General features: G+C 42.8%; 1 protein-coding gene across 8 annotated transcripts in view; it reads left to right on the top strand.

Moving 5' to 3' along the window:
- The window catches only part of KCNMA1 (potassium calcium-activated channel subfamily M alpha 1), a 701,659-nt gene that overhangs the window by 563,725 nt on the left and 112,512 nt on the right, over nt 1-25,422 (top strand). For all 8 annotated transcript variants that reach the window (XM_063102675.1, XM_063102667.1, XM_063102668.1 and 5 more), the window contains 2 exons: nt 4,718-4,804; nt 11,125-11,201. In XM_063102675.1, coding sequence (XP_062958745.1) covers nt 4,718-4,804; nt 11,125-11,201 — 164 coding nt within the window. The remainder of the gene's footprint in view (nt 1-4,717; nt 4,805-11,124; nt 11,202-25,422) is intronic.

Raw genomic sequence — 25,422 nt, forward strand, 5'->3', positions numbered from 1 at the left:
GAGATCACAGTTGTCATGCACAAGTGGTGGAAAAGGGGAACGAATTGTTTATTCCCCATCAAGTGCCAGTCCTCCAACCTGACCCGTGTTCAGCAAGAGATACCCAACGAAATGCAGTGCAGCTTGAGACCTGGTGCTCCTCTCACAGAGGAAGCTAATAAAGACATTTTCCTGTTGGACAGAGCCCTGCTAGCCAGTTCCACGTGGACGTGTTTTGTGTTTAGGAACACATAGTTCAGTTCTAAGGGAGCTGTGTTTTCAATATTGAAATTATTTGCTCCAACTCTCCACGTTGTTTTTATATTTGTATATTTGCATATTTATGCTTAATGCCTCTGGAAGATTGTTAGCTAATTGGCCAACCCACTAGAAGAGGTGGGTCGATGGGCCTGGCTAATGAGAAAGTACGGCTTGGTCTTTGAAAGAACACCTGTGACTTCCTTTCCCCTTATTGGAAGTGAAAAGGCAAACTTTTAGAACTGAGACCAATACTTACGTTTTTCATTCGTTCAACGAATAGTTGAAAAGTGCCTATTGCATGCAGAGCTCTAAGCTTGCTACTATGAGAAACTCAAAAGTAGGTAGAACGTGACCATGTTTTTTAGGTTCCTTACATAAAATATGTATTTACTGCATATAGTGGGTGAGTAGACAAAGAATGAGTCTAAATTTAGAACGAGTGTGAGAGCAAAGGAAAAGAAAGAGCAAATATCCTTAGAGAAGGGACCACACCAGCCCTGTTCTTCCAGCTGTCACTGGATGTTTTCAGTTGGAATCAGTCAGGTCATAGAAGAGAGAGGACAGTTTATATGTTCTCTGAAATGAGGGAAACTCCACCCCTGCCAAGAAGATGTCCTTACTGGAATTCTGCAAATGGATGGATGGGCTTTTCTTTTCAGAGATTGTCTTGATTCTTCACGTGATACATCTTGAAGTTTATCTCTGATAAGATAGTGAATTAGACAGAGTTGGAGCCAGAGGACTGATTTAAAGTGGCGCACAGGGAGGGAGACTTTTGGCAGCTGTAAGAACAAAACAAACTTAACATTGGATAATCTCCTAAAGAGATCAGAGATCTTTGGGAAAATTTGTGTATTCTCATTAGGAGGTCAATAAGAAATTCTAAGGATAGTAGGCATTTTTCAGGAAAAAGAAAAAAAAAAGTAAAGAAAAAAGTTACTTCTGCGTAGAATCTCTATCCTTTTATATTTTCAAGAAGATGCGAATTAACACTTTATTTAAACTTTCTAGATTTGGAATGTGGATAGAAGACTTAATGTCTGAAGTATCAAAAACAGTGATGTATTTCCTCAAAGAGTTTTTGAAACTTGGTACTCTTACACAGGGAATATGAAATGTCATGGTCCCCTGGAATCAGAGACATATGCTTCTTTACCAAATCCTTAAATATGTGAGCCGAATCCAGCCCAATGAGCATCTTTATGTATCTATACTTCTTTCTTTCACTGTTCTCAAGGGCTGGACTCATTCTTTGAATTCCCACCCAGAAGGCTGCCTTAGCCTCATCTAGACATCTGCAAATGGTGCTGCCTCCCACCTCACACAGCGACGGTCTAAACCCTCTCACCCCTGTCCGCAGGGAGCGGGAGGGCATCCTGGAGCCATATGGCCTGTGAGGTCATTGGAGATGCCATCAGCCATACTATTTAAGGAACAAGAGGCAGTCCACTGTGCAGACAAAAGTCAGTCCACATTAGCCAGTCCGCAGATGCTGCATAGGGATAAAATGTTTTGGATACTGCGGTCAGTAAAAAGATCTTTGAATGCCAGTAGGGTACCTCCTGCATCATTTATTAGCACCAAGGACAAAATGGAAGTTCTGGTGCTGTGAGAGTTTATTTACCTCTCATTTAATTGTATAATCACCTTGCTCATTATTAATAACCATCATGTATTAACAGCCTACTATGTGCCAGTTACTCAGCACAGAGTATGCACTTTAATTCTCTTAGAAACACTGTAAGCTAGTGATTATTCACCCCATTTTACAGATGAGGAGAGTGAGGTTTAGTTGTGCCCACATGCTCAAAGCCGGGCCCTGAGCTGGTGAGGCCTGACTCCTGTGCCTGGGCATTTAACCAAAATCAGTGGCAAACCTGAGATTTGGACACAGCGTGCCTTACATCGTGTCCCAGATCTTTTTCTCTCCACACACTAACTTGGCTAAAGCAAGCTCAAAGACTGCAATAAATTATCCCAACCTGTACTCTCTAGAATGCCAACCCTAAAACTTCACTGTAGACCAATTGTTTTTCACCGTTGATAAAGAAGAAAGGAATTGAAAAGAAACTTTTCATGGATAGCAACCTTGCTAGCACTGCATTTCACAATAACACAGTGGGCTCTGTCACTGGAGTACAATTAATGAAGCAGGTGACATGAAGAAAGGCCACAGTGTACCATGTGAGGCTTGTTTTGCACTTGTATGTCACTGAGGTGATGTGTGTCAAATTTCTCCTTTTGAATTCCATTTTCCAAATCATGGTAGGATTTTTCTCACTGAGAAGCTGTTCTTACGTTCTGATAAGAATACATATCAAAATGTAGACTTTTCCAACTTAAAGGAACTAGCTTCTTTAGGTTCCAAAAGTCCATGGAATTTTTTTTGTGTATGTCCTTATACATTATTCTGGAGTGTACAGTTTTTCCCCTGGTAACTTCATCTCGTTATGGGCAGGTGTTTTGATAAGAAGCCCTGTATTCCATTCTACGGGGCCAGCTAAGGAAAATCTTTGATAATTCCTGCTGAAAATGAAATGCACTTTGGCTTTTGTTCCGCAAGAATAAAATAATAAAAGTAACAATAACCAACATGTATCTAGCCTTCTATACATTGTCCCTTAATTCTCTGAAGAAAGACTATTTTTATGATCCTCCTCCTCTTGTAGGTGAGGAAATTGAGTTCTAAGGAGGTTTAGTAACTTTTCTAAAGTCAGTCAGCTGCTAAGTGGCAGTGTTGGAATCTGGACCCAATTTCTGATTGCAGAGCCAGGGGGTATAAGAACTGTCATGCAGGAAAGGAGGTAAGAAAATGCGCAAAATCCAGAATCCTGCCTTTCTAAAACGTCATATTTAATTGGTTTGAGAAAGAAATTCATCTAAACTGTATGAGCTCTGACCCTTTCCCCTCGTGATCACGTGAAGTCAGAGGGCTTGTTACACGAATGTGAGGAGTTGGCAGGGAGATAATTAAGAGGTGCCCGTACACCCCGCTGCCCCTTGCAAGCTGTGCTATCAGTGTGGCCTGCTGCTTTCTGATTTGGGAGGAATCTCATTGCTGCCTGTGGTTCTAGGCAGAGCAGTCAAATCTTCATAGACTCTTGCTGTTATTTAGTGTTAATAACAGCGATGACAAAGGTTCGGTTTCCTTCTGTCAGGTCTTGTTACAGGTGATGGTGGATGTTCTTGTGACCACAAACAGTTATTGTGCAATAATGATAATGCTCAGAGTTCTCTCAACAGAACAAAAGTTCCCCTGGGTCCTTCCTGTATTACTGCAGACATAGCACTCTCCTGGCATAGCACTTTTCTGGAATGGTTTTACCAGCAGAAAATGATTACATGTTAATTACTGTCCTCCACGGTGATTGTTTTGGGCAGCCAAGGACTTCCTTTAGACTGATTCCAAATATGTATTACCTTAAACACCAGCTTTTCAGATCAAAGAATACCTCTTTTGTATCTATTTCTTGATTTAAGGTTCCTAAATTCGGCGTCTATTAAGCCAAAGCCTCGTCTTAATCTCTGTGTAAAACATTCCTGTATTCTGCTTCTGATCTGCAGAAAATTAAACTTGTTTGTTTCATCCATTTATTAGATTAGGATCTATTTATCTCTTCTGCCAGTCCAAACACAACTTGGTCAGCTAATCTATTTATACCACTTTGAAATAGGACAGTGTATATTTAGGTTTATCCTTCTTCCCTACAGGCCAAGTTTATTTTAGGGGTAATTTGCATTTGTTTTCTAAGTACAGTTTGCCCCAATTAGAAAATACTAGACACCCATCTTATTCAGACCCCCCATATATTTTTATAAACAGCAGACTGGAATCATTCAGTATATTTGATTGCTGACATTTTTCTTTTTTGCTGTTTGGGTAGATCCAATTCTTCCTGCATAGGCTGTACATGGAGTCTACTTCATGTGCTTATCGATGTCATGAAGATATTCGGTTTGCTTCTGCATTGGTTGTGGGTGTGTTGTACCATTCCCCATGGTAATATGTGATGTGTATACATGTATGTTTCTGTATGCATATAGGGGTCCCATTAATGTTCTGCCATCCAATGACAAATTAGTACAGCAAGAGCTTTATTAGACGAACAATGCTTCAACATTGACCATGCATAGCAGTTTTAAAAGGGATTCATTATGAGGAGGGCTATAAAGTCAGATGCCTATGATGGCAGCTAGACTGGCCCATTATACAAACCCAGGCCCTAAAACCTAGATTTGCTTTGATTTCCTCAAGCAGGAATGTACCAGCCTGGGAATTAACCAGTAGAGCTTAATGATGGCCTAATCCAACTAAATGTGTGGGCAGTAGACATCATGTTCTGGACAAAATCTTTAGGAAACGCATTAAACTAGTGGGCCCCCTATAGAAACAACAGTATGGTGCAGCCTTGAAGGTTTTATTCAGAACATGACCTCACAAATGTGTCTTCTTTCTTTGTTTTTGTTCACTGAGCAGTATATTAATTAATCCTGGAAACCATCTTAAGATCCAAGAAGGTACTTTAGGATTTTTCATCGCAAGTGATGCCAAAGAAGTTAAAAGGTAAGAGTTTATTTTTATTTGCCTTTCTTTCTGGCCCAGCCATACCCATCTTCGTCTACCAAGGTGGGTGTGCTTCCATGGGTCTAGGGCTCTAACCCCAAAACTTCTTAACGTACCTGTGGGCACCCAATGGTGCAGAGTTTTAGGAAAAAGAGATCATGCTTTCAGATCTTCTGTGGACTCTTTTTACATAGTCAATTCCACATCTTTGATTAGAATAATAAAATTTTAGAACTAGGAGGCCTACTTACCTGCTTCTTCATTTTACAAGAGGGGAAACTGAGGCCCAGAGAACTAAAGTGACTACACAGGGTCATCTAGATTCTTGATGACCCAGAAAACATCACAGGACAACTAGCTACTTTTCCAGGGCTCTTTACTTTATATTATCTAGGCACATTTGCTTGAGAATTACCAGCTTTCTATTGTAAGTGCCAAATGGAATTTCAAAAGGTTTGGGTTAATTTCAGGTGAAATATTGAACTGGCTATATTTCTATTTGCAGTCTTCTAGGTAAGTGGCTGAGGTTGTCAGCTTCAATTGTTAAGCCTCTGTGGGTACAGCCCAGGATTTCACTGGCCTCAATATTTCATGACACTTTTATTAGTATCCTTAATCCTGTTTAAATAGCCTAGGGAATCATAGGGCTCTTTGCAGAACAACATGGAATATTGTTATATTTGATTCTATCCTATGAACTTGTAAAAATTTACTGGCAGAAAATGTGACACAAGTGGTCAGACAGGTCACTCAGCTCAACAGTAATGTTACATAAAGTATTTTAAGTGAGTTATTCATTGTGAAGGTCTATAATTATTTATAAAAGCCTATTGTCTTCATTTAAGGAGTTTCTGCTCAAAGCCAGGCTGGGCTAGGTATGCTACATTCTTTATCGCTACTCCTCAAAATAACCCTGGGAGGTAAGTCTTCTTAAACACTCTGGGCTTTGGTTTCCTCACCTGTAAAACTGAGATATATGATTTGTCTGAGGCCACACAGAACATGAGTAAGTTGCCAAGCCCAGATTGGAACTGGTCTCTCCTTCTCTAAAACCCACTCTCTTTCAAGCAAATTTAATAATGCTAACACATTCTTATGAGGACTACTATGCACCAGCACTGTTCTAGGTACTAGATTATCTGTATCTATGATCTCATTTAATCCTCACAGCAACATCATGTGATAGGTAGCATTACAATTTTCCACCTTACATATGAGGAAACTGAGGCACAGATTGGTGAACTAAGATTGCTCAAAGTCACACTGCTAGTGAGTAACAAAGCCAGGATTTAAAGCCAGGAAGTCCAGTTTCAGAGTCTGTCCTCTTAATTATTTGCCAAGGAGTGAGCCTGACATGCTGAATACAGAACAGTGATATTGGACAGCTGATACTTATGATTTTCTTTCTCCTCATCCACTCTAGCAAACTAGACATAGTTGTTACAAAAGCTTTCAGGAAAAATAAAATATGGCATGGAGGAACAGAAAAAAGCTTTTTAGACTGAGCTCTCTAATAACTTAAATTTACTTCTGCAAATTGGGAAAAGATGACCATCATTCAGTTGTGGGAAAGAAATGCCTCCCTACCCAGTTCATGGAGCCTCATTATTCTTCAGACATATCCTGAGAACTGATTTCACATGAGAAGAGAAAGTGGAAACGACTAGGGCTGAAGCCCCTGCCTGCCCCCAGGTCCTCTAGAAGAGAAAGCTGTGCTGTTGTACAGACTGTGAGATGCAAAAGCTTGAAGCAGCATCTCAGCTCCAAATACAGGAGGCTGGGGAGCACAGCAGCCCCATATATCTCGTGTACCTCCCAGATAGCAAATATAACATGAAGCTCCCATTTGTGTAATTCTATTTCCTATTGCATCTCTCACTAATGAATGTCACAAATACCAGGCAGTCCAAAAAACAAATTACCTCCTATATTAGAGAGTGCAATATGTCTCATTTCAGTGCTTTATGGTATTCACAGATACATGCTGACACAATCAGCTACAACACCAGCCTGTAATTTTCCGTGGTGTGTGATGTGTCAGAGCAAATGCTGTCAGTTAGGGAATTTCTGATAGATGAAGACTGCAGAAAACCACAGGAAGGACATTGGAGATTTGAATGAAACTAAACAAGTTTTGTAAAAATGGAAAAGTAGATTATGGTGATCTAGTATTGAATTTACACCCTCTGCTGCCAAAAAGCAACAAAAGAAGTTAATGAGTTCTAGCTCATAGAAACTTTCACATGTAGTGTTTTAGAAGAGAAGTGAAACAATTCAATTCCAGTCACAAAGAGGTCACTTTGGGATGGGCATTTGGGCACTTGCACTTTACTCTTTGACACTAAGTATTTTTCTTTTTAAATAACCTTGGGACATCATCTTTAATATAGGAGCCAAAACGGTGGCTCATTGACTCCATTTGGCTTGCAGATATGATTATTTTGAGTTACAATTTAAAAAATTGATTAGTTAACAAGGTGAAAAAGTCATGAACTTTTACATAAAAATTCTTATTGTTGCTTTCCCCTGAAAAGTTGGCAGACCCAACAATACTGGGAAGCATTCTTATATTCATACATTCATCAAATTCAACTTACTGCTTAGGAGGCTCTACACTAGGTGCCAGGAAAACAGTGGTGAACAGTGCTGAGAAGCCCCTGCTGTCCTAGGGCTCACGTTCTAGGGAGGAGAGAATTATAGTTTTTTCTTCCCGTGGTGAAAGAACACATGCCACTGGGTCACTGACTTCGACTGGGTACAAGTGAAGGCTTCTTGGAGAGGGAGGTGGTATTTGAGTAGTAACTGAGATGCTGAGAAAGAGTCTATCATGCCAAGATCAGATGGGAAGAGGAGATTTGGTGGGAAAAAGTTCCTTGCATGCAGGGATCCCAAGAAGGAAAGTGTGGCCAGGGGAGCAGGTGAGGAGGAGAGTGGTATGAGATGAGGTTACAGACAAAGGCAGAGGCTGGTCCCTATAACACTTTACTCAGACGTTGGATTTGTTATAAAATGGAAGTCACTGACGGTTTTCAGCTGGGGGTGATGTGGTCTGATTTACATTAGTGAAAGGCGTTCTGCATGCATTGTTGAGAAGGGACTGGGATGGAGCAGGAGAGGAGGTGAGAGGCTCAGAGACATTGCATGGTGCAGGTGAGAGGGGGTGGCAGCCTGGGCTGGCTGGTGAGTGGGGGTGTCGAAAAGTGACTTCCATTCAAACTATATTTCGGAGAGTCAGCAGGACCCACTGATGAGCTGGGTAGAAGTGAGGGAGCAAAGAGAGATCAAGGACGAAACCTGGATTTGTAGCTCAAGCAGGAGGGCGATAATAGCTCCGTCTTACCGAGACAGGGAAAACTGGAGGCGGAGCAACTTTTGGGTGGTGGGAATTTAAGAATTCTCCTTGGGCTGTGTTAAGTGGAAGACAGGTGCTGCACATACTCATGGAGATGTAAAGGCGGTTGGATCTGAGTCTGGCGTTCTGGGGAAATGTGAGGTCTGGAGACATACATTTGGGAGCTGTTTCTATGAGGGTCCTGTTTCGGAGAGCGGGGAAGCAAACACCCAGAGACTGGAGTAGATCCCGAGGAGTGTGAAAAGGACCTTGGAAGCCACGGCCATGGATTTCGAGTGAGATCAGTGTGTTTTCCTCCCCAGCAGCACTCAGCTGCTCAGGTGCAGGTGTGCAGTAAGGTAGGGCTTTGCCGGGTGAGCATGGCCGAGGCAGAGATGAGGGGAGGAGGGAGAGAATGGTGCTTGCAATGAAGTGGCACTTGGCAGAGATCAGCTAGAGCATAGACACTCTGCCTTGTCCAGTTGGGGGATGTGTCCCAGGTCACCACGGACACCGCGGTCCTCGCCTCAGTTCACTCATTAGCCTAACTGGTCTGACCCTGGAGGACATTATGTTATGTGAAATATGCCAGGCCCAGAAAGACAAATACCGTCATGATCCCTCTTATATGTGGGATCTAAAAAAATAGAACTCATAGAAGCAGAGAGTAGAACAGTGGCTACCAGAGGCTGGGAGGGATTGGAGAGATGTTGGTCAAAAGCTACAAAATTTCAGTTAAGAGGACTAAGTTCAAAAAAATCAGTTGTACAACGTGGTGACTGTAGTTACAAACAATGTGCCCTATACTAGGAAATTGCTAAGAGAGTAGATTTTAAGGGTTCTCACCACAAAAATGATAAGTATGTAAGGTAATGTGTATGTTAATTTATCCACTCCACATTGTGTACATACTTCAAAACATCTCACAAATATATACAATTTTTATTTGTTAATTAAAAACTTGAAATTAGGGCCGAGCCCGTGGCGCACTTGGTAGAGTGCTGCGCTGGCAGCGCGGCGACGCTCCTGCCGCGGGTTCGGATCCTATATAGGACTGACCAGTGCACTCACTGGCTGAGTGCCGGTCACGAAAAAACGACAAAAAAAAAAAACAAAAAAAACTTGAAATTAAATTAAAAAGAGAATCCAGCTTTAATTTATGAGATAACCACACTTTATCTTTTCAATTGTCTACTCAGGCTCATTACCATTTTGTCATCTCTTTAGTATAGGTATGTGTAATACCTTGGGTTCTGATGCCAGACTGAATCCTGGCTCTGCCACTGTCAGCTGTGTGGCATCGGGCAGGGCACTTAACCTCTCTGTGCTTCAGTTTCCTTATCTGTAAAACAGGGATAATAATCGTAACTTCTTCAAAGGGTTGTTTGCGGATCAAATATATTAATGCTTGTAAAATGCTTAGAAAAGCACCTGGACTATAGTCTGTGCTCTATAAATGTTAGCCACAACTATTGTTGACATTAGTGTTTTTACCTGTAGGAGCATCACAGGGCAGAGAAAATGGCCAGAGGAAGTACATGCAAAGTTACTTTCCTCAATTCTGGTGTTTTCTCTTTTCCCGTCCTTCCCATTTCAGGGTGCCTTACCCCTGATTGGGTTCTTAACCACATCACCACACAAGGAAAATAGTCAGCTACCTTTTCTTTTTTTGCAACATGGATGACAGCTGACATTTAAGGAAATAATGTAAGAGCTTCTAAGACAGAAAGAGCATCGGATTTGGATTTAGAAGCCCTGGGAGTTGGCCAACCTCCAGCAGGGTTGACTTTGGGCAGGTCATGACAACCTCCTCAATTTATAGATGAAGACACTGAGTCCCAGAGATTTTGGCTGCAAAATGTCCAGATCCACTCATAAGTGTCAGTCCTGTGAAAAACATAAAAAGGAACCTAAGAACCAAATGGTCGAGAATTGGGTTTATTTCTTTAGCCCTGGTCAAGGAAAGACCATGTGTATCCCTGGCATTCAATCTCATATTGGGAGTGCTGAAGGCACTAAGCCAAAGATTTTGTGAGTTCCTGGATCCAGAAGGCTGTAAGGTTGTTCCAGTGAATTTCATCACTTCCCCGGTACTGAAAAGGCACAGGTCTCTCGTGCTGTTATTGTAGGCACTGTGATTTTAAATAGTGCTCAAAAGATCCTATTTCTCTTGTCCAGAATATCTCAGACACAGCCAATGCACTTTGTAATCACATATTGATGCTCGAGTCAGATTAGGGGACTTTCTTGTTGATTGCTTCTTTTAGCAATCCCTTCAACAGCCTCTGCTCACCCCATTCCAGTGGTCACCTGGGCTTTGCTCCATCGTGAGAAGAAAACCTTCATTTATTACACATTCTCAGCACTGGAGAGTATGGGAGTTGGCCAGCTAGGTTGGGAGTGAAGTGAGCTATGAAATCCCAGAGGGAGTTTGACAGAAGAACTGCAGCCTCGCTGCTTTTGTTTTCCCCTCTCCACCCTTCTCCTCAAACTCCTCTCACTTTGGCAAGAAAATATGCTTTCAAAGTGGCAGGGTTAATGTTTTTATTTGGCCGAGAAATGTCATACTCGTGCCCCCTTTAATATATATTTGAGCAGACTGTGGGGATTTAAGAGTTGCATTTAAGTTCCCACCAAGGGCCCAGGGCTGATTGCCCATGTGTTCTGACGAGGAGCACTGAATGCTGTTCTCCGAGATGAAAGATCAGCGAGCAGAGGCGGGATGTCACGTCAGCAACCTTTCTCCCAGTTTCTTCTCAAATGGAAGTTTATGAAAAGAAGCACTAAGTCAAATCACAGAATCCTGTGTTTGAAATAAATGGTCTTGCAACAAACATTTCCGTCTGCAAACGTCTAAACCTTTCAGAAGATTAAAGGAAATTAGTGCTGGCATGTTTCATTAATTTGGCACCACCGTGGAGGAAATGTGGTACTCATTTCATTTGGGTGGATTATGAAACGTGTCAGTTTTTCCATTCTCTTTCTCCAGGGCATTTTTTTACTGCAAAGCCTGTCATGATGACATCACAGATCCCAAAAGAATAAAAAAATGCGGCTGCAAACGGCGTAAGTAGTGTTTTTTGCCCCCGTCCCTCTTGCTCCTTCCTATTCTCCTAATTTGTTTTCCTTCTCCTTTTCCTAACAGAGAAACACTAAACATCAAGAGTTTTCTTGAATATGTTTATGTTTCACCCAGCAGTTTAAAGAGACATGAAATAAATGTCTGTCCTCGCTCTGTTAGAGCAGAGGATGGAAAATCACCAGCGTCAACACTAGGAGGGAACCTAGTACTTAATCCTCACTTCTTGACTCTAAAGCGGTGCTTAGGTGGGTGGGTCCAGTCTAACATAGTCAAGTGTGATGTATAAAAAGGAGGACGTTTAAGGCCACAGAGGAGAGAGTGTTTTTGCATGGTGATTTCCAGTGGCTGGGGCCACCAAGTGAAAAGATAGCCATAGGACTGAGAGGGAAACTTAGTCTAAGTACTCAGTCTCCCAAATGGGGGACAACTTTCTTCCCATTTGGGATTCCTGCAGGTTTTGGCACCAAAGGCCAGAGTTTTCAATTGTGGTGCTCTCAGACTGCCCCAAGAAAAGAATTTTGCCATTGTTAGTGGGCTTCAATCGCCATTGTCCCCAAAGGCCAACCTCAAGCACCATTGCTCTTTGGGGGAGATTGGGCTCAGTAGCTTCTGGCATGTTCTGGCTCACACCCCTTCCAAAGCAACTTGCCGATGGAGCCTTTTGAGAAGGATATGGTGAGTCAGGAACATTAGATTGTGAGCTCCTCAGATACCATGGCTGAAAGTAGCCTTTCTGCAGTGACATGCAGCATTACCTAGTAGAAATTGTTCTCAACCTTAATGAACCCCCAAATAGTAATGCCTTCCTTCCTATGGTGAGTTACTGCTTTAAAAGCTCCTGTGAACATTGCTTCGATCCTCACCATAACCCTGTGTAAGTGGCAAGGGGTGTTATTACTCTGATTTTACAAAAAGAGGAAACTAAGCTTCCAAGTTTACTGAGAGGATGAGATTGTTGACTTGCACACAGCCACTAAACATGCAGGGATTCAGGCTCACCTGAAGCCTCTCTTGACGCTGGTCTCTGAGTGCCCTAATTGTTTTTGCAGGAGGGGAGGGCAAGGTGCCTGACCTCGGGTCTGATGAGAAAGAGCAGTTATGAAAGATCACCCCTTGAAATGCTTTTTCACCAGCAGAAACTAGATGGAAGAGTATGATTCCTGGGCTACGCCGACTGAAGCCAGGACCTTTTCCACTGCACTCCTAAACAGGGGCACAGTAACTGTAAAACCAGTGTGATTTGAATGTCGCACTGCTGGAGCACAGAGACACTGTCCAGTCGCTGGGGCAAATACCTGTGGGGCGTAATCTTGGTCTAGAGACGTTTCTGTAGAAATTCCTAAGGCTGGTTCCCAAGTTTGGGGCAAAGCCCACTGTTTCACTCTCCTTCTCCACTGACTTAATACGCAGGGTCCCCCTTGCCCGAACTCTGTCGCCTTACCAAGGTGAGTACTTATCGGTATCTCAGAACAAGAACCTCTAACCTCCCGGGACCTATGAATTTCCCGATTCTGACAACCTATCAGGAAGAACATCTAAGAGCGTGTAAGGCACATGACAAATCTCAGTCCCCTGCAGTCCCCTCAGACTCCATGACTCAAAAGGCCCTCTCACCAGCAGGCCAGCCCCAGTCCTGCTCGGTTGGTTGTGAACACAGATGCACAGGTCAGCTGGCCAGGCCTCGCCTGGCTCATTCCCAGCAGAAGGAGCACAATGTGTTGAGGGTAGAGGTACATAAAAGAGAGTAGCGGATACAAGAGGGTGAGCTCTTTGGCAAAGCAGCTCTCGTAGTAAGGGGGTTGGGAAAGGCAGGAGATTGTTGAGGACAATAATCCATGACAGGTCATTTGCCAGAGCCTCATCCCACTGGGGTATCGATGAAATGGCAAGACTGTGATTCACTTATTGATTAGCTATTCCCATACTTGTGAGTACCTTCTCTGTGCAAGGTGCTACTCTTGGTGCAAATGATGGAGTGGGGAACGAGGCAGGGACCTTCCTGAAACCCCTACCCTAGTGAAAGGAGACAAATCACGAGCCTATAAACAATTAAATAAATTTAGAGGGAATCCAGTGCTAAGAAGAGAGAAGAGATTCCCTGAGGGTGTGAGCAATTTTGTAGGGATGCTGCTTTATAGCTTGGAAGGTCAGGAAGGCTTCCGTGGGAAGGCCACCTTGAAGCCAAGACCTGATTCAGGCAGGGACAAGAGTCAAGGTGGAAGCCGAGAGTCAGGAATCGGTCTGCAGTGCTTGAGGACGGAAGGAAGGCGAGCGGGGGCTGACGGCTCTGGGGACAGAGCAGCACGAGAAGAAGTCAGAGAGGAAGGCAGGGCCGTGGCAAGAGCTGTGGGCTTTCGTCCTATGCTAGGAAGCCACTGGAAGATTTTAAGCAAGGAAGCACATTATCAAGTCTTAATTTAAAAAGCTGTCCCTCGTGACCGGATAGAGAGCAGACTCGTGCAGCAAGAGTGGAGAGGAAAGACGAGAGCACGCCTCTGACTCTCGCTGTCATACTGCAGTGTCCCTCGTAGGACACCATCGTGAAACATAAAAGACAGTTTTTAAAGTTCCTAGAAATAAGCATTTTGCCTCTAAGGTATTTTTCCATCTTGGTTCCAGGCAAGCAAACATCAGGGGACTTTAGCTTCATCCTGGAGGGGGAGGCTCATGCTTGTTTGAAATAATTTTATTCTCTCCTTTCCCTTAAAGTTGATTGAGCTAGTGACGTGTGTGATCTCCCATCATGCGTGGCACAGATTGCTGCAAAAGGACTGCCTCCACCAAGCCACGCCAGGGTGACAGGGGCTCGCCCCCCTCTCTCTGCGTTTCTCACCCCTCCCCACCGCCTTGGGCACCTCATCTCAGAAAGACCCTCGGCTATGAGGTTACTATTTGATAACGATCAGGAATTGTCCAAATATTGTTCTTCCTAATTAAAAGGCCATAGCACAGAGGGCAGAATGCAGATGTGTGTGTTCGGGGTGAGGGGCTGATTAGAATAAAATGAATTATTCAACATAAACCTTCCCATGCAGGCCAGGCAAGTGAGGAAATGGGAGAAGATATGTTTTGGTTGTACCGGAGCTAGAATTGTCAGTAATGCACTGGGGGGCTTCCCATGGCTTTGGACGGCCATTGCCAGTAACCTGCCTAAGTTGGAGAGGGTAGCTGACCCACACAGTCATTTGTCCAAACCTGTTAGTCCAGGTATTAATAATTCGCCCTGGATGGATCCATCTCCATTAGCGCAGAGCTGATGGCAGTAACTGGCCTTTATCCACAGCTTCCTAAACCTCCTCCCCCAGCCCGGCTCTTCCCCTTCCTCTCCCACTCCCACCTCCCATTCACTTTTGTTCAGCAACCTTCAGTGTTTCATGTCGTGTTATCCAGAGGAACACTGAGTGTGGACATTCTGTTTCTGGAAATCCTGTGGTAGTATAGTTTAACTTCTGCATTTCTTCCCATTTCTTCATAGCTCTCCATCAAGGAAGAAAGTCCAATTCAGCTGTCTGGCCAAGGAGCAAGCTCTCAGAGTCTAATATTTACCCTAATATTTATTTCTTTTTCTATACAACAAACCTGGTCTAATGATGTACAGTTTTTTCCCCTAGCATCTAAAAGTTTGCCAAAGGGTGGACTCCTAGGGGACAAGTCATGTCTAGATTGATGTGTTTGAAGGAATTTTCTTTAACTTCTAATCATTGACATATCTTTGATTTATTTTTTTCTCTTTGCTGCCTTGGAATACGGCCCCTACTCTATTTTTACTGCACACTGGTAGTGATATATTGTGAGTAAAACGGGTTCCCAGCAGCCCGGAGTCCAGTTTCCCCTTTCTTTCTCTAGAAGAGATACTTTTATTTTCTGTGCAGTTTCAGTTTCTTTTTTACTTTTGGTATTTATGTTGCATGTAGCGGTGACATCACACCCCAACCCCCTCATCCCCCAACCTGGTCTGCAGAGCAGTCCAGAGCTGGAGAGTTCCCAGGAGCCCACCCTCCGTCCATCCAACCCAGCCCCCCAGCCTCTGGCCAGCTTCTGTCTTATTTTTCCACTTGAAAATAAGACCTTGACAACAGTGTGTTTCTCTTGAAGGCCCTGTTTTAGGACTTTTAAGGGACACGGATTAGGCTAAGGTAATTACCACTATAGCTCCCGATGCCTCATCAACTGGGGTCATTGTCATGCTTGCCTTTGATAAGGTATACTTGGTCTCCTCTGCTACTGAGCTTCCAGTCATCTCCAGAAGGAAACACATATGCTATATATATATTCCTGTGATGTGACATATATATATGATATATACCAGTACTTTATATGTAAAAATGTATATTTTTATATATAAGCATAGAGATATTCCATAGAAGAGTGATGCATTTATTACAGCATACGTGCCTCTCTGTATGAGAAAGTGTTTGCCGGAGAATTAATTGGATGCCCAACTTTGGGACTGTAAGCATCTAAACTGCCTTACCGGAGACAAGTATTTCCACAGTGGTAATTATTTTCTACAGTCTATGAAGTTCCCTTGCTTTAAAATAAAACTTCTCTTTTAGTCAATACCCAGTAGGACATACCCAGTTCCTTTATGAGTGTTTGTTAGACATTTTGGAAGATCCATTTATTTGTTTAAAGCAGAACAGATGACCCAAGAAGAGTGTTCCATTTCATAATGAGCTATGTAGAAGTCTGAATAAGTCAGTGTCAGTCTCTGAACCTCTAACTGAGTCAATAAGTAGGATCCTCTCTCACCCAACAAGATGTGGCAATTGAGGAGGAACTTTAAGGCCAGTATTTTAGTGTGTGACTTAGAGCAATGTTGTTCTCAGTTGCACCAGCAATGAGCATCAGGGTTTTACACATGTACATAAGACTCCACTGAAAGTGAGACCCAACCTGTAGACCAGTTCAGTACGATGGCTCTGGACTTTGGAGAAGATGTTTCTGCATTTAGTCCTCTCATATTCCTTTCCAGCAGAAGAGGCAAGTTGGTTAGTCTTTACTATTTGGAAGGTATAGGATGTTCAATGTAAAAACAAAACAATGAACTTCTTCAACTCCATGCACAGTTTTGACAAAATTGACTTTGCAGCTCCCTTCATTTGCAAAATGCTTTTAAGGATGGCTTGAGGGCATGTGCTACTTCACACCTGCAGAGCTCCCCCGCATCTGATGCTGTTTCAGAAACAGAGGGAAAATGTGATGTCCATCAGCAAACAACCGTAGTGCCAAATTCTTCTGCCTTCTCCAGCCACGGTGCCTGTTGAGGGCAGAATCAGCTAGGTCGGTGTGCTCTGTGCTGCTGACGTTAACTAGCTTTTTCTTTTCCCTATTTCTGTTCTTGAAAACCCCCCTGGAAGGCCTTTTTTCTTCCTCCAGAAGGTAACGGTAGGAATTGGGCTAAGTGAAGACATTGTTCCCCATTTATAGGACTTGAAAGAATGTTCTCTGATTCCCAGTGCCACATCAAACAGATGCCTCAACCTCAAGCATTGGTGGACATTTTCCTCCGTGGATATTTTTATGTATAATTTTAGTTCCTACCGAGCACATGAAGAGCAGCTTCCGGGTTCATGCTTGAAAATGCTCCTTCCTTCATTGGACTGATTTTTAAAGTGAGGTTGTGGTCTTAAAAGTGGGTCTTAATTGAATGGTAGATATTTTTTTTTTCCTTCTACACCAGCCTTCCCTTGAATTTGCTCCATTTGAAACCTAAATTTTTTTTCCCCCCGGCAGCTGGAAAACTCCACCTGGGCCTCTCATCCCAGCACTGCTTTTCCTGCCTCTTTCAGTCCACTCTGGAAATTAAGATTCTGCAATTGGAAATTGGCTGACAATTTGGTTGCTGATGCAGGAGGCAGATGGTGCTGAGGCTAGGATGGAATCCAGCTCTCCCTTCCATTCCAGCCTTGGCTCGGAAGGGCTAAGCAGCAGAGAACCTGAGTTTGACAGTGGATTGCTGGGATGACTCAAGGAAAGGGCAGTCACTAAAGCTACATCAGCAACAGCCACCTTCCTACAGGTTTCCTTTCCCATGATCTCAGCCTTTGAAAATAGAGGGAAAGTTGTCCAAGAGCCTGTCTGAGAAATCTTTTCATTTTAAACTCTCAAAAGTAAACAGATAGCTTTGATGATGTCCATTAAGGAAATGCTTTTATTTTGTCTCTATAAATAGTACTAGGAAGTCATAATGGAAATATTGGATGAATATCCACTTCATTGTGGGGAAGAAAAGCACATAAAAGCTTTTTTATCAAAACTGCGAGGATGAATTCTTTGGAGGAAGGTGAGACTTGGGCTCTAATTCTTGGCAACTGCATAACCTCTTTGAATCTGTGGCACTGGTCCAAGAACAAGAACCTTCTGATGTGGGCCAAAGAGAAAACTGAGTCCCCAGAGCCTTATATTTCTGCTTTCCCAGAGTTAAGTAGGCCTATGAGGGCCATTAATTGAGAATAAAGTTCCAAGAGCACTAAGACGGAATGACAAGTAGCTCCAGTGTTCACACCTGCCAGAGACACATTCTTGTCTGTTTTCAGTCTCAGGAAGCTGCAGCAGGGCTTTGAGGAGACCCAGTGGCTGCAGAACCCATGTGCTTGCAAGTTGCTACCTTTGACCCTTGACTGAGGGGTCCGACCACCTTGACTGAGTCCTAGGACCTCACATCCCTTCTTTCCTTCTGCCCCTAAACATCTGCTGTGGATTGTGAGAAGCCATTGAATTGAAATGACACTGCACCCATTTCAGTTCTTAGAGACAGCAGGGCCCCCTCTGTGCTCCTCTCAAAGACCCGCTAGTTCAGGTCGCTGTTAACTAGCTGCTCTTCCGCACCAATCCACTAGATGTCCTCATAGACCTACTTTGTATTACCATTGAACTCCAGGAGAAAACCTTTTCCTAGGATTGGGATTGGGGAAGTTAGCAATGGGAGACATGTAAGAAAGAAAACCAGCAAACACCAAAGGAGAGCAAACACTTTGTGAGGCTAGAGAGTTGATAAGAAACTTACTTTTGTTTTAAATAAATACCGAAACTTTCAAGGTTGCTCTATGAGACCTAACCTTGGGCGTTTTAAGTGGAACTCTGATACCTGAAATTAACCTTCTAACCTAAATCAGCTCTAGAAAAGAAAAAAAAAAAAATCACTGAGAAATGAAATAAAATACCAGTGGTTCTGAATATCCATGATTCACTAAAACAAAACTGAAGGATTAGGAAGCCGAAGAGAGAGTTGAGGGAGAATGAGGCGTTATAACTTACAAATTAGAAGGTCCCCCACTTAATTTAGATATCATTTTATTTTACAACTTGAGAGCAAAATTTTACACACAGAGCATCCACGTCTTCTGGAACATCTACCACCAGGGAGGTAAATGCTCGTCAGCTTTTAAAGATCTTGTTCGTGATTTGTATAATGGCCCAGAGGAAGGCTCTTCCTGGCTGGCGTGCGCGTCCTTCAAGCCTGAGGGATCGCTCCACCAGGTGGGAGGTCAGGATCTGACTTACCTTTTAAGAAAGTGGACCCAGAAGTACATAGGTGGAGACACCTGACAGGGGGCCAGTGCACACAGATGGTTCCAGAAGTAGCAAAAAAAGAGCCACCCTTCCAGTTGGTGGCCCCTTGGTCTAGACATTGTGATTCACGAAGGTTTGTCAATGTGTGGGGCTCAATCATTTTTAACTGTTTCTGTCTTGTCTTTGAGCCTCTCACTGATCACTCTTGCTGATTTTTTTTTGTGGTGGTACTTGTCTGTCTGTTGAGATTTCTATTTTGCATTTGGTGTGAGTGTAAAAATGTCTGCGAAGGAATGACAAGTAATAGCATGTTTTCTTTTTTATGCATATGCAGCTTTGGAATGTGACTGCTTATAATTAACAGTTAATCTTCTTATAGCAAATGGTTTTTTGCTGCTTGGGTTACCAGTTTCAGCCTGTTCCTGCATGCTAACAATATGAAGTTTTAGAACAATGCATGGTCTCCAGAACAGCCAACAATAACATCTGCAAACAGTCCCTGAAAGCCACTGGTTTGACATTGTGTTTCTTTCTGAACTCTTATCAAGTGGGAGGTTTAAATCACCCATTATGAGGGGTTTACTCCTGATAAAATAGTTTCAAAGTTATTGCATCCCCATCATCCCTCCCCTGTCCTAGAAGATGGTGTATATGTATATACAAACTTTCCCCATAAATGTGTCAGATTCTATTATTGTGTATGAACCCAAAATGGCAGTGTGGAAATGAAAACCAGGGACTGTTGCTAATGAGAAGCATAGCATTTCAGAGTCTGATGGGCTTCTCTTCCGCTACAGCATTTGATTAAAAATTTTTTATTTCAAAACAATTTATCCACAGTGAAACAAACAAACAAAAAAATCATCCTCGTTTCCCCACTCTGTGTAAACAACAAATCAATATTTCCAGTAGAACTAACAAAGGAAAAACAAGGGAGTGGTCTCCCAGTTGTACACTAGATCTGGATGCATTTAAAATAAATTTATTTTCATGTCTTCGACGGAAGACATTCTTCCCCCTGTCTTTACTTCAGCCGCTGCTATTTGTCTGCAATGTCTGGACATTTACACTGTGCCTTCCTAAAATTACTCTGATTTCAAATGCTATAGTGGAACTTTTTTTGTTTTTGTTTTTGTTTTGGAAAAGCTAAGCTCAAAGGAATGATATACCACGCATTGAACAGGGCTGGGGCCGCATGATGATACAAACAACCAACTAGCTAGGATGCGAAAAGGACGTGTCACTAAAAATGTGAGCCAAGTTTACAGGAATGGAGTTGCTGCTGAAGAGATCTCTCATTCATCTCCCTAGTGCCTGCTCTTCACAATCATAACGTTACCCTTGCTTGACAAATATACTGTATGGCAAGTCATAAAGGTCTTAGAACAGGACTTGACCCATTTGAGAGATTTAAACCCCTCTTCCTGGTGACTGTAACATTCAAAGAGGGCAAAACCACAAGCCGTATTTTAAAATAAGAGTACAAGCATTCTCTACAAAGAAAAAGAAACGGGGGTGGTGGATGACGTTCGAAACAGAAGGTGTGGGCCCGGGGAATAACACCACTCCAGTTCAGGTTTACTATTTGGCTGTGATGCTTGGAATAAATACGAATTCTTTTCTCCCCCCACCCTGTCAGAGAAGCAGGTCGGTTCATGCTAAGTGATGATCAAAACATGTTTGCCTGTTGTAGCATCAAAATGAAGTACAAACAGCTTCTCTTGTTGTACTGAAATATAAATTGGCTTGAAGGGCAAAGGTGAAGGACATTGGAAACCACCACGGTGACGTCCAGCACCTTTTGTAGGTCAGCACTTGGGTTCGGTCCCTGGGAAGTGCAGAGCCTGTGATACTAGCTTTAGAAGAGTTAATGCTGCATTCAAGTTTCAATAAGATATTTCATGGGAGACCTATTCTCTTATTTCATGTTTTGTAATTTTTCATCTATTTTGGCCAGCCAATATTTTCTGTATAAGAAAAAAAAAGTATGATTAACCAATAGCCTGATTGCTTTCTGAATTTCTGGTGGGTGGGGAGAGAGATGCAGATGCAATTTTCAGATAGCTTTATGCAGAAAAATATACCCATGAGTAGCTAAATGCATTCCCATAGACCAACATCTCATATGCTTTTGGTGATTTCTTATTTGCGAACTGCCTTTAATGTCAAATACGCAACGTTAGCCTCGAGTAGCTGCATTTCTTATATGGACAGATTTGGATATTTGTTCTGTCAAGAGTAAATTTAAATTCCTGTAGCCGTCATGTAAACTCACTCTCGGGAAGTTCAGCAAAGGCATCCTCAGATTCTATATTAACATGTAATCGTTTCACATCTAATTTGATGAAAGCTTATCCCAGGCTCTGCCTAATGCCCAGAAATGGATGGAAATTAGAAAGCCTACATATTAGATATTTTTGCATCTTGCAAAAACCATTTATTGTACCAAATAAGCAATATATTGAATTGACTGGCGGTGTGTATATTTTGTCCTCCTGTATTAATTGTGCCAGAGGAGAAATGTCGGTTACATTTTTGCTGTCTACAATTTGCGCTTCCTCTCATCCAAGAACCTGCGTGTATTTAGCCATGGCCTGTGGTCACCACTTTACCTAGGGGACAAAAGCAATATGCAACAGCTTTGGGGGATGATAAAGGCAATTTATATTTTTACTGCTTCTTTGATGTACAACCAAACTGTTACCAGCAACCACTCTGCATGTTTTTTTTCTGGGTCAAGACCGTTAATATGAACTAAGACCTGTGTTAAATCCCTCAGCTCCCTTCCAGCTGCCTTGCTGTGTGTGACCTTGCCATTAACGACCGCTCTTCCTCTCCCCCCATCCAACCACGTGTTTATAGCCAAGATGTCCATCTACAAGAGAATGAGCCGGGCATGTTGTTTTGATTGCGGACGTTCTGAGCGTGACTGCTCGTGCATGTCAGGCCGTGTGCGTGGTAACTTGGACACCCTTGAGAGAGCCTTCCCACTTTCTTCTGTCTCTGTTAATGATTGCTCCACCAGTTTCCGTGCCTGTAAGTTTAACCTCGACACCCACCGTTCAGTGTCTGTGCTGTCTGTGGCCTCATCCCCGTCTTGTGTTGTGTCCTGTGCTTCTGTGAGTCTGTTGGGCTGTTTTCTTCCCAGTGTGATCTCGTATGTGGTGAAACGTTGCCCCAGGTGCCTGTGTCTCTGTGCACACGTGCTGAGCAAGGCCTCCCTTCTGATTTTCTTAGCTCGTTATGTGTAATAGTGTGTGGGACTGAGATATTACAGTCTGGTGACATTCTTCCTCTCTCTCCTTTAAATAAATAGAAATGGAAATTAAAGTGATAGCATATCACATACTATATTAATACAGAGATATGTAGAAATATATATATATATTAATATTTTGTGACTAGCTATAAATTGGATTGAAGAGAGGAAGAAAAAGGCTGTACAGAGAACAAGCCAGCTCTAGCATTGAAGTGTTTTCAGTGAGCTCAGTTTCCAAAATACAACAGAGTTTAGATGCAGATATATTTATATGTAAATATATATAAATATATATATATTTTTAACTGTCTTTCTAACCTGTATCTCATTCTTCCAGTGCCCAGATTTTGTCTTATGTTCTGATAAGAGTATTCTAGATCTGCCAACCAACATAGGTTGGTGGATTCTAGAGCTTCCCTTCAGGAAGACGGCTAATTCAAGGAACATTCCATTTATATCTTTTATTTTTTCCAACAATATAGCCCCCTGTTTAACTAAGGTATACTGTAGCAATCCTGATTCCAAATAACAATAAAAAATTCAAGCCATGAGCCTCCATGATTTCCTTGAGCTCCTAGCACAGGCCTTCGAGGTCGATCTTGGTTGCCCACAAGCTCAGAGATGTTCAAGGACCTGTCAAGGTCATGCAGCCAGTAGCTGGCCAGGCAGAGATGTGGCAACTTCCTGAGGCCTCCCTCATCCTGTCCTCACCATGGACTTGGCTGTCTTACTGATACACTTTGTAGGTGATGTTACTGAAAGCTGCAGTTTGAGACACTGAGATGGGGTCCTCATCCAAGGGCAAATGAGGCTGTGCTTCCCCTTGAGGACTTGGATGCCTTTAAAGAGTGACTGTGACCCTGTTTTCACATGATAGCATAGGAGGTAGGAGACAATTCTTTCTGCACTTCATCGGTCCTCTTTAAAGCACCCAACACATTTACTGGTGACCATATTGCCATCATCCATCCTGTCCCCTCCTAAGTGCCCAGAGCTGGTTGAACTAAACTTTCACCAGAGGAGATTCGTTCACAATGATGACAGGAGGAAGAAGAGAACTTAGCTCTTGAGCATTTATTCCCATAAAAAATGAACTTGCTTGACTCACATGTGCCAGTGTTGAAGGTGGTCCCAGCACCTTCAACACAAAGGTGGCACGATTTGGCCACATTTCTTTGATTGGTGGTGGCTAATGTGACCCCCAGCCAGCTTACCCTTCTGCCTAATGCACAATTTCTGTTCTCAGATAACCACTAGACTCTAAAATCTTGGCCAACGGTTCAGTGGAGAAAACGAAGAGCCACTCTGGCTCTGATCCAGGGCCCCCTGGTCATGTCTTGGCACTGCCAACCATACCAATTGCAGCAAACTCTGTATCCTCTTCTTGGGGTCCATGGTGTTCAGTTTGTGGAATTTTCATTTTATCCAAGAGAAACCATAATTAGAGGGATTTCTCAGCTCTGCAATTTAATCTAAGCATTGATGGAGGCCCGGAGAAGAAAAAACTTGGGGTGGGATTGTCCTGTGCTCTTAGAAACATTCTGTGCCTGATATTGTTGTTTCTGTGCTTCCAAAATCAGCCCCCACCATGGAAAACATGGAGCCTTGGGCCGTACATGCAGCCTTAACTGGTACTGACAGCTCAGGGGGTGGCTTGCCTTCTCTGTTTCATCAGTCTTCCCGCCGTCGTCACTCCATCAAACAAAAGCAGATTTCATCTGTCCCTATGTGAGACCACTCACCTTTGACCGTTAATAATAAGTTAGAAAAATCCATTCCAATTTGAGCCCCTTCATGTGCCCACATAAGCCTTTCTTCTCCAATTAAAAAATGTCTGTCTCTGTGCAGAATTCCACTGGCAGAGCTCCAATAGCAACCCCTGGGCGTCCCTTGCTGGTGGCGGGGTTGGGTGGTACCCATTTGACAGAGAAGGTTGACTCAACCAGCAGTGGGGAGAGTGGGCTTTTCATTAAATATGAGCAGATGTGAAATGTAGAGGGCTTGACAATTAGAAATGGCAGGAGAAGGGCCCTTGAATCAAAGTGAGGTCAGATGGGCGGATCAGATTACTTCTCTTACATTCTTTAGTTGTTCTGAAAATCATTTTGAATTAGCGTCAGCAGAGCCATGATGGGTTTTGCCCTTTGTCTTTTAGGCTGGGCTGTATTGTTTCCCAAGACACTCATTAAAGGTCATTATACTATTACGGAGCTCGCTTTGGTCGCAGTTTCCCAGTTGAGCCAGTGTCTTTGGAGACTGCCTACCTCATTTCTCTCTTGCCTTTCGTCTCCCCCTTTACTATTTTTTTTTTCTTAGAAGGGGAAAGATTTCCGTTTTCAAGGGACATTAAATTGAAACACAAAGTCCCATTATGTGTTTTCTGAAGTGGGAAGAGAAGTAGCCGGTTCCCAGAGGAGTGGTAATATATTAAAAGTATTCACACAGTTTTAACCCTGCTGTCTAACAGCAGGGCGGGCCTGCAGGGTGCGCCTCTACTCAGAGGTGTGGCCCATTGCCGGGATCAGTTGTTAAGTAGTGTATAGCAGGTGTCTCCCTCTGTTGAGCTCATGAGGAGATGTGAGGCCAGACTGTGTTGACAAAACTGTCAGAGAGGAAGGACTAGTTTAGAATAGACAAAAGAAAAAGTGTCAGAAAAGAAGGGCAAACAGCAACCAGTAAGAATTCATTGTAAGACTTTTATTTTTGGTGAGACTGAATTGTTCAATATGGTAGGCTAGAATCCAATGCACCCAGCATCCTTTTCCAATCATCCCAATTTTGTTTCTACTTCAGATGGTCCCAGGCTGGTGTGCCAGCTCTCTTAAAAGACACCAGCATGTTATGTGCCCCTACCTTTTTCACAAGTAGCTGTGTTCTAGTGAAAAATATATCTAGCAACACACACACACACACACACACACACACACACACACACACACACACACACACACACTCATAAATATAGATGTAGGTTCTAATCAGTTCCATTTCCCCTAATATAATTCTGTAAAATGGGCCTTGCTCTCTCTCTAGAAGTTTACTCTTCATATTTCAGTCTTGCCTGATATCTAAATGCTAAGTGAAATGGAAAGGGACAATTAAAATAATGATGCTGTGACAACATACGACTGATTCAAACCTGCTGAGACCTGCCTGACATGATTCTGGTCACAAACCGTTAGTAACCCTGGCATGAACCAATTAATCATGTGGTAGAAGAGAAGCAGATCTTTAGACTTGCACTTGGAGCTAAGTTCGTTAAGTTACATGTGTGATCACTCACACCAGCCTTTCAACTTACTAATAGCTTAAACCTGCACAATTACATGTGCCCTTTTGCAAACTACTGTGGCTAATTTTAAATTATACGTGACTTTTATTTTGGGTATAAATATAACACAAGGAGGCATTCAACTCTAATGTTTAAACTG

Source organism: Cynocephalus volans, chromosome 7 (assembly GCF_027409185.1).
Source record: "Cynocephalus volans isolate mCynVol1 chromosome 7, mCynVol1.pri, whole genome shotgun sequence".
In the NCBI taxonomy this organism is placed as follows: domain Eukaryota; kingdom Metazoa; phylum Chordata; class Mammalia; order Dermoptera; family Cynocephalidae; genus Cynocephalus; species Cynocephalus volans.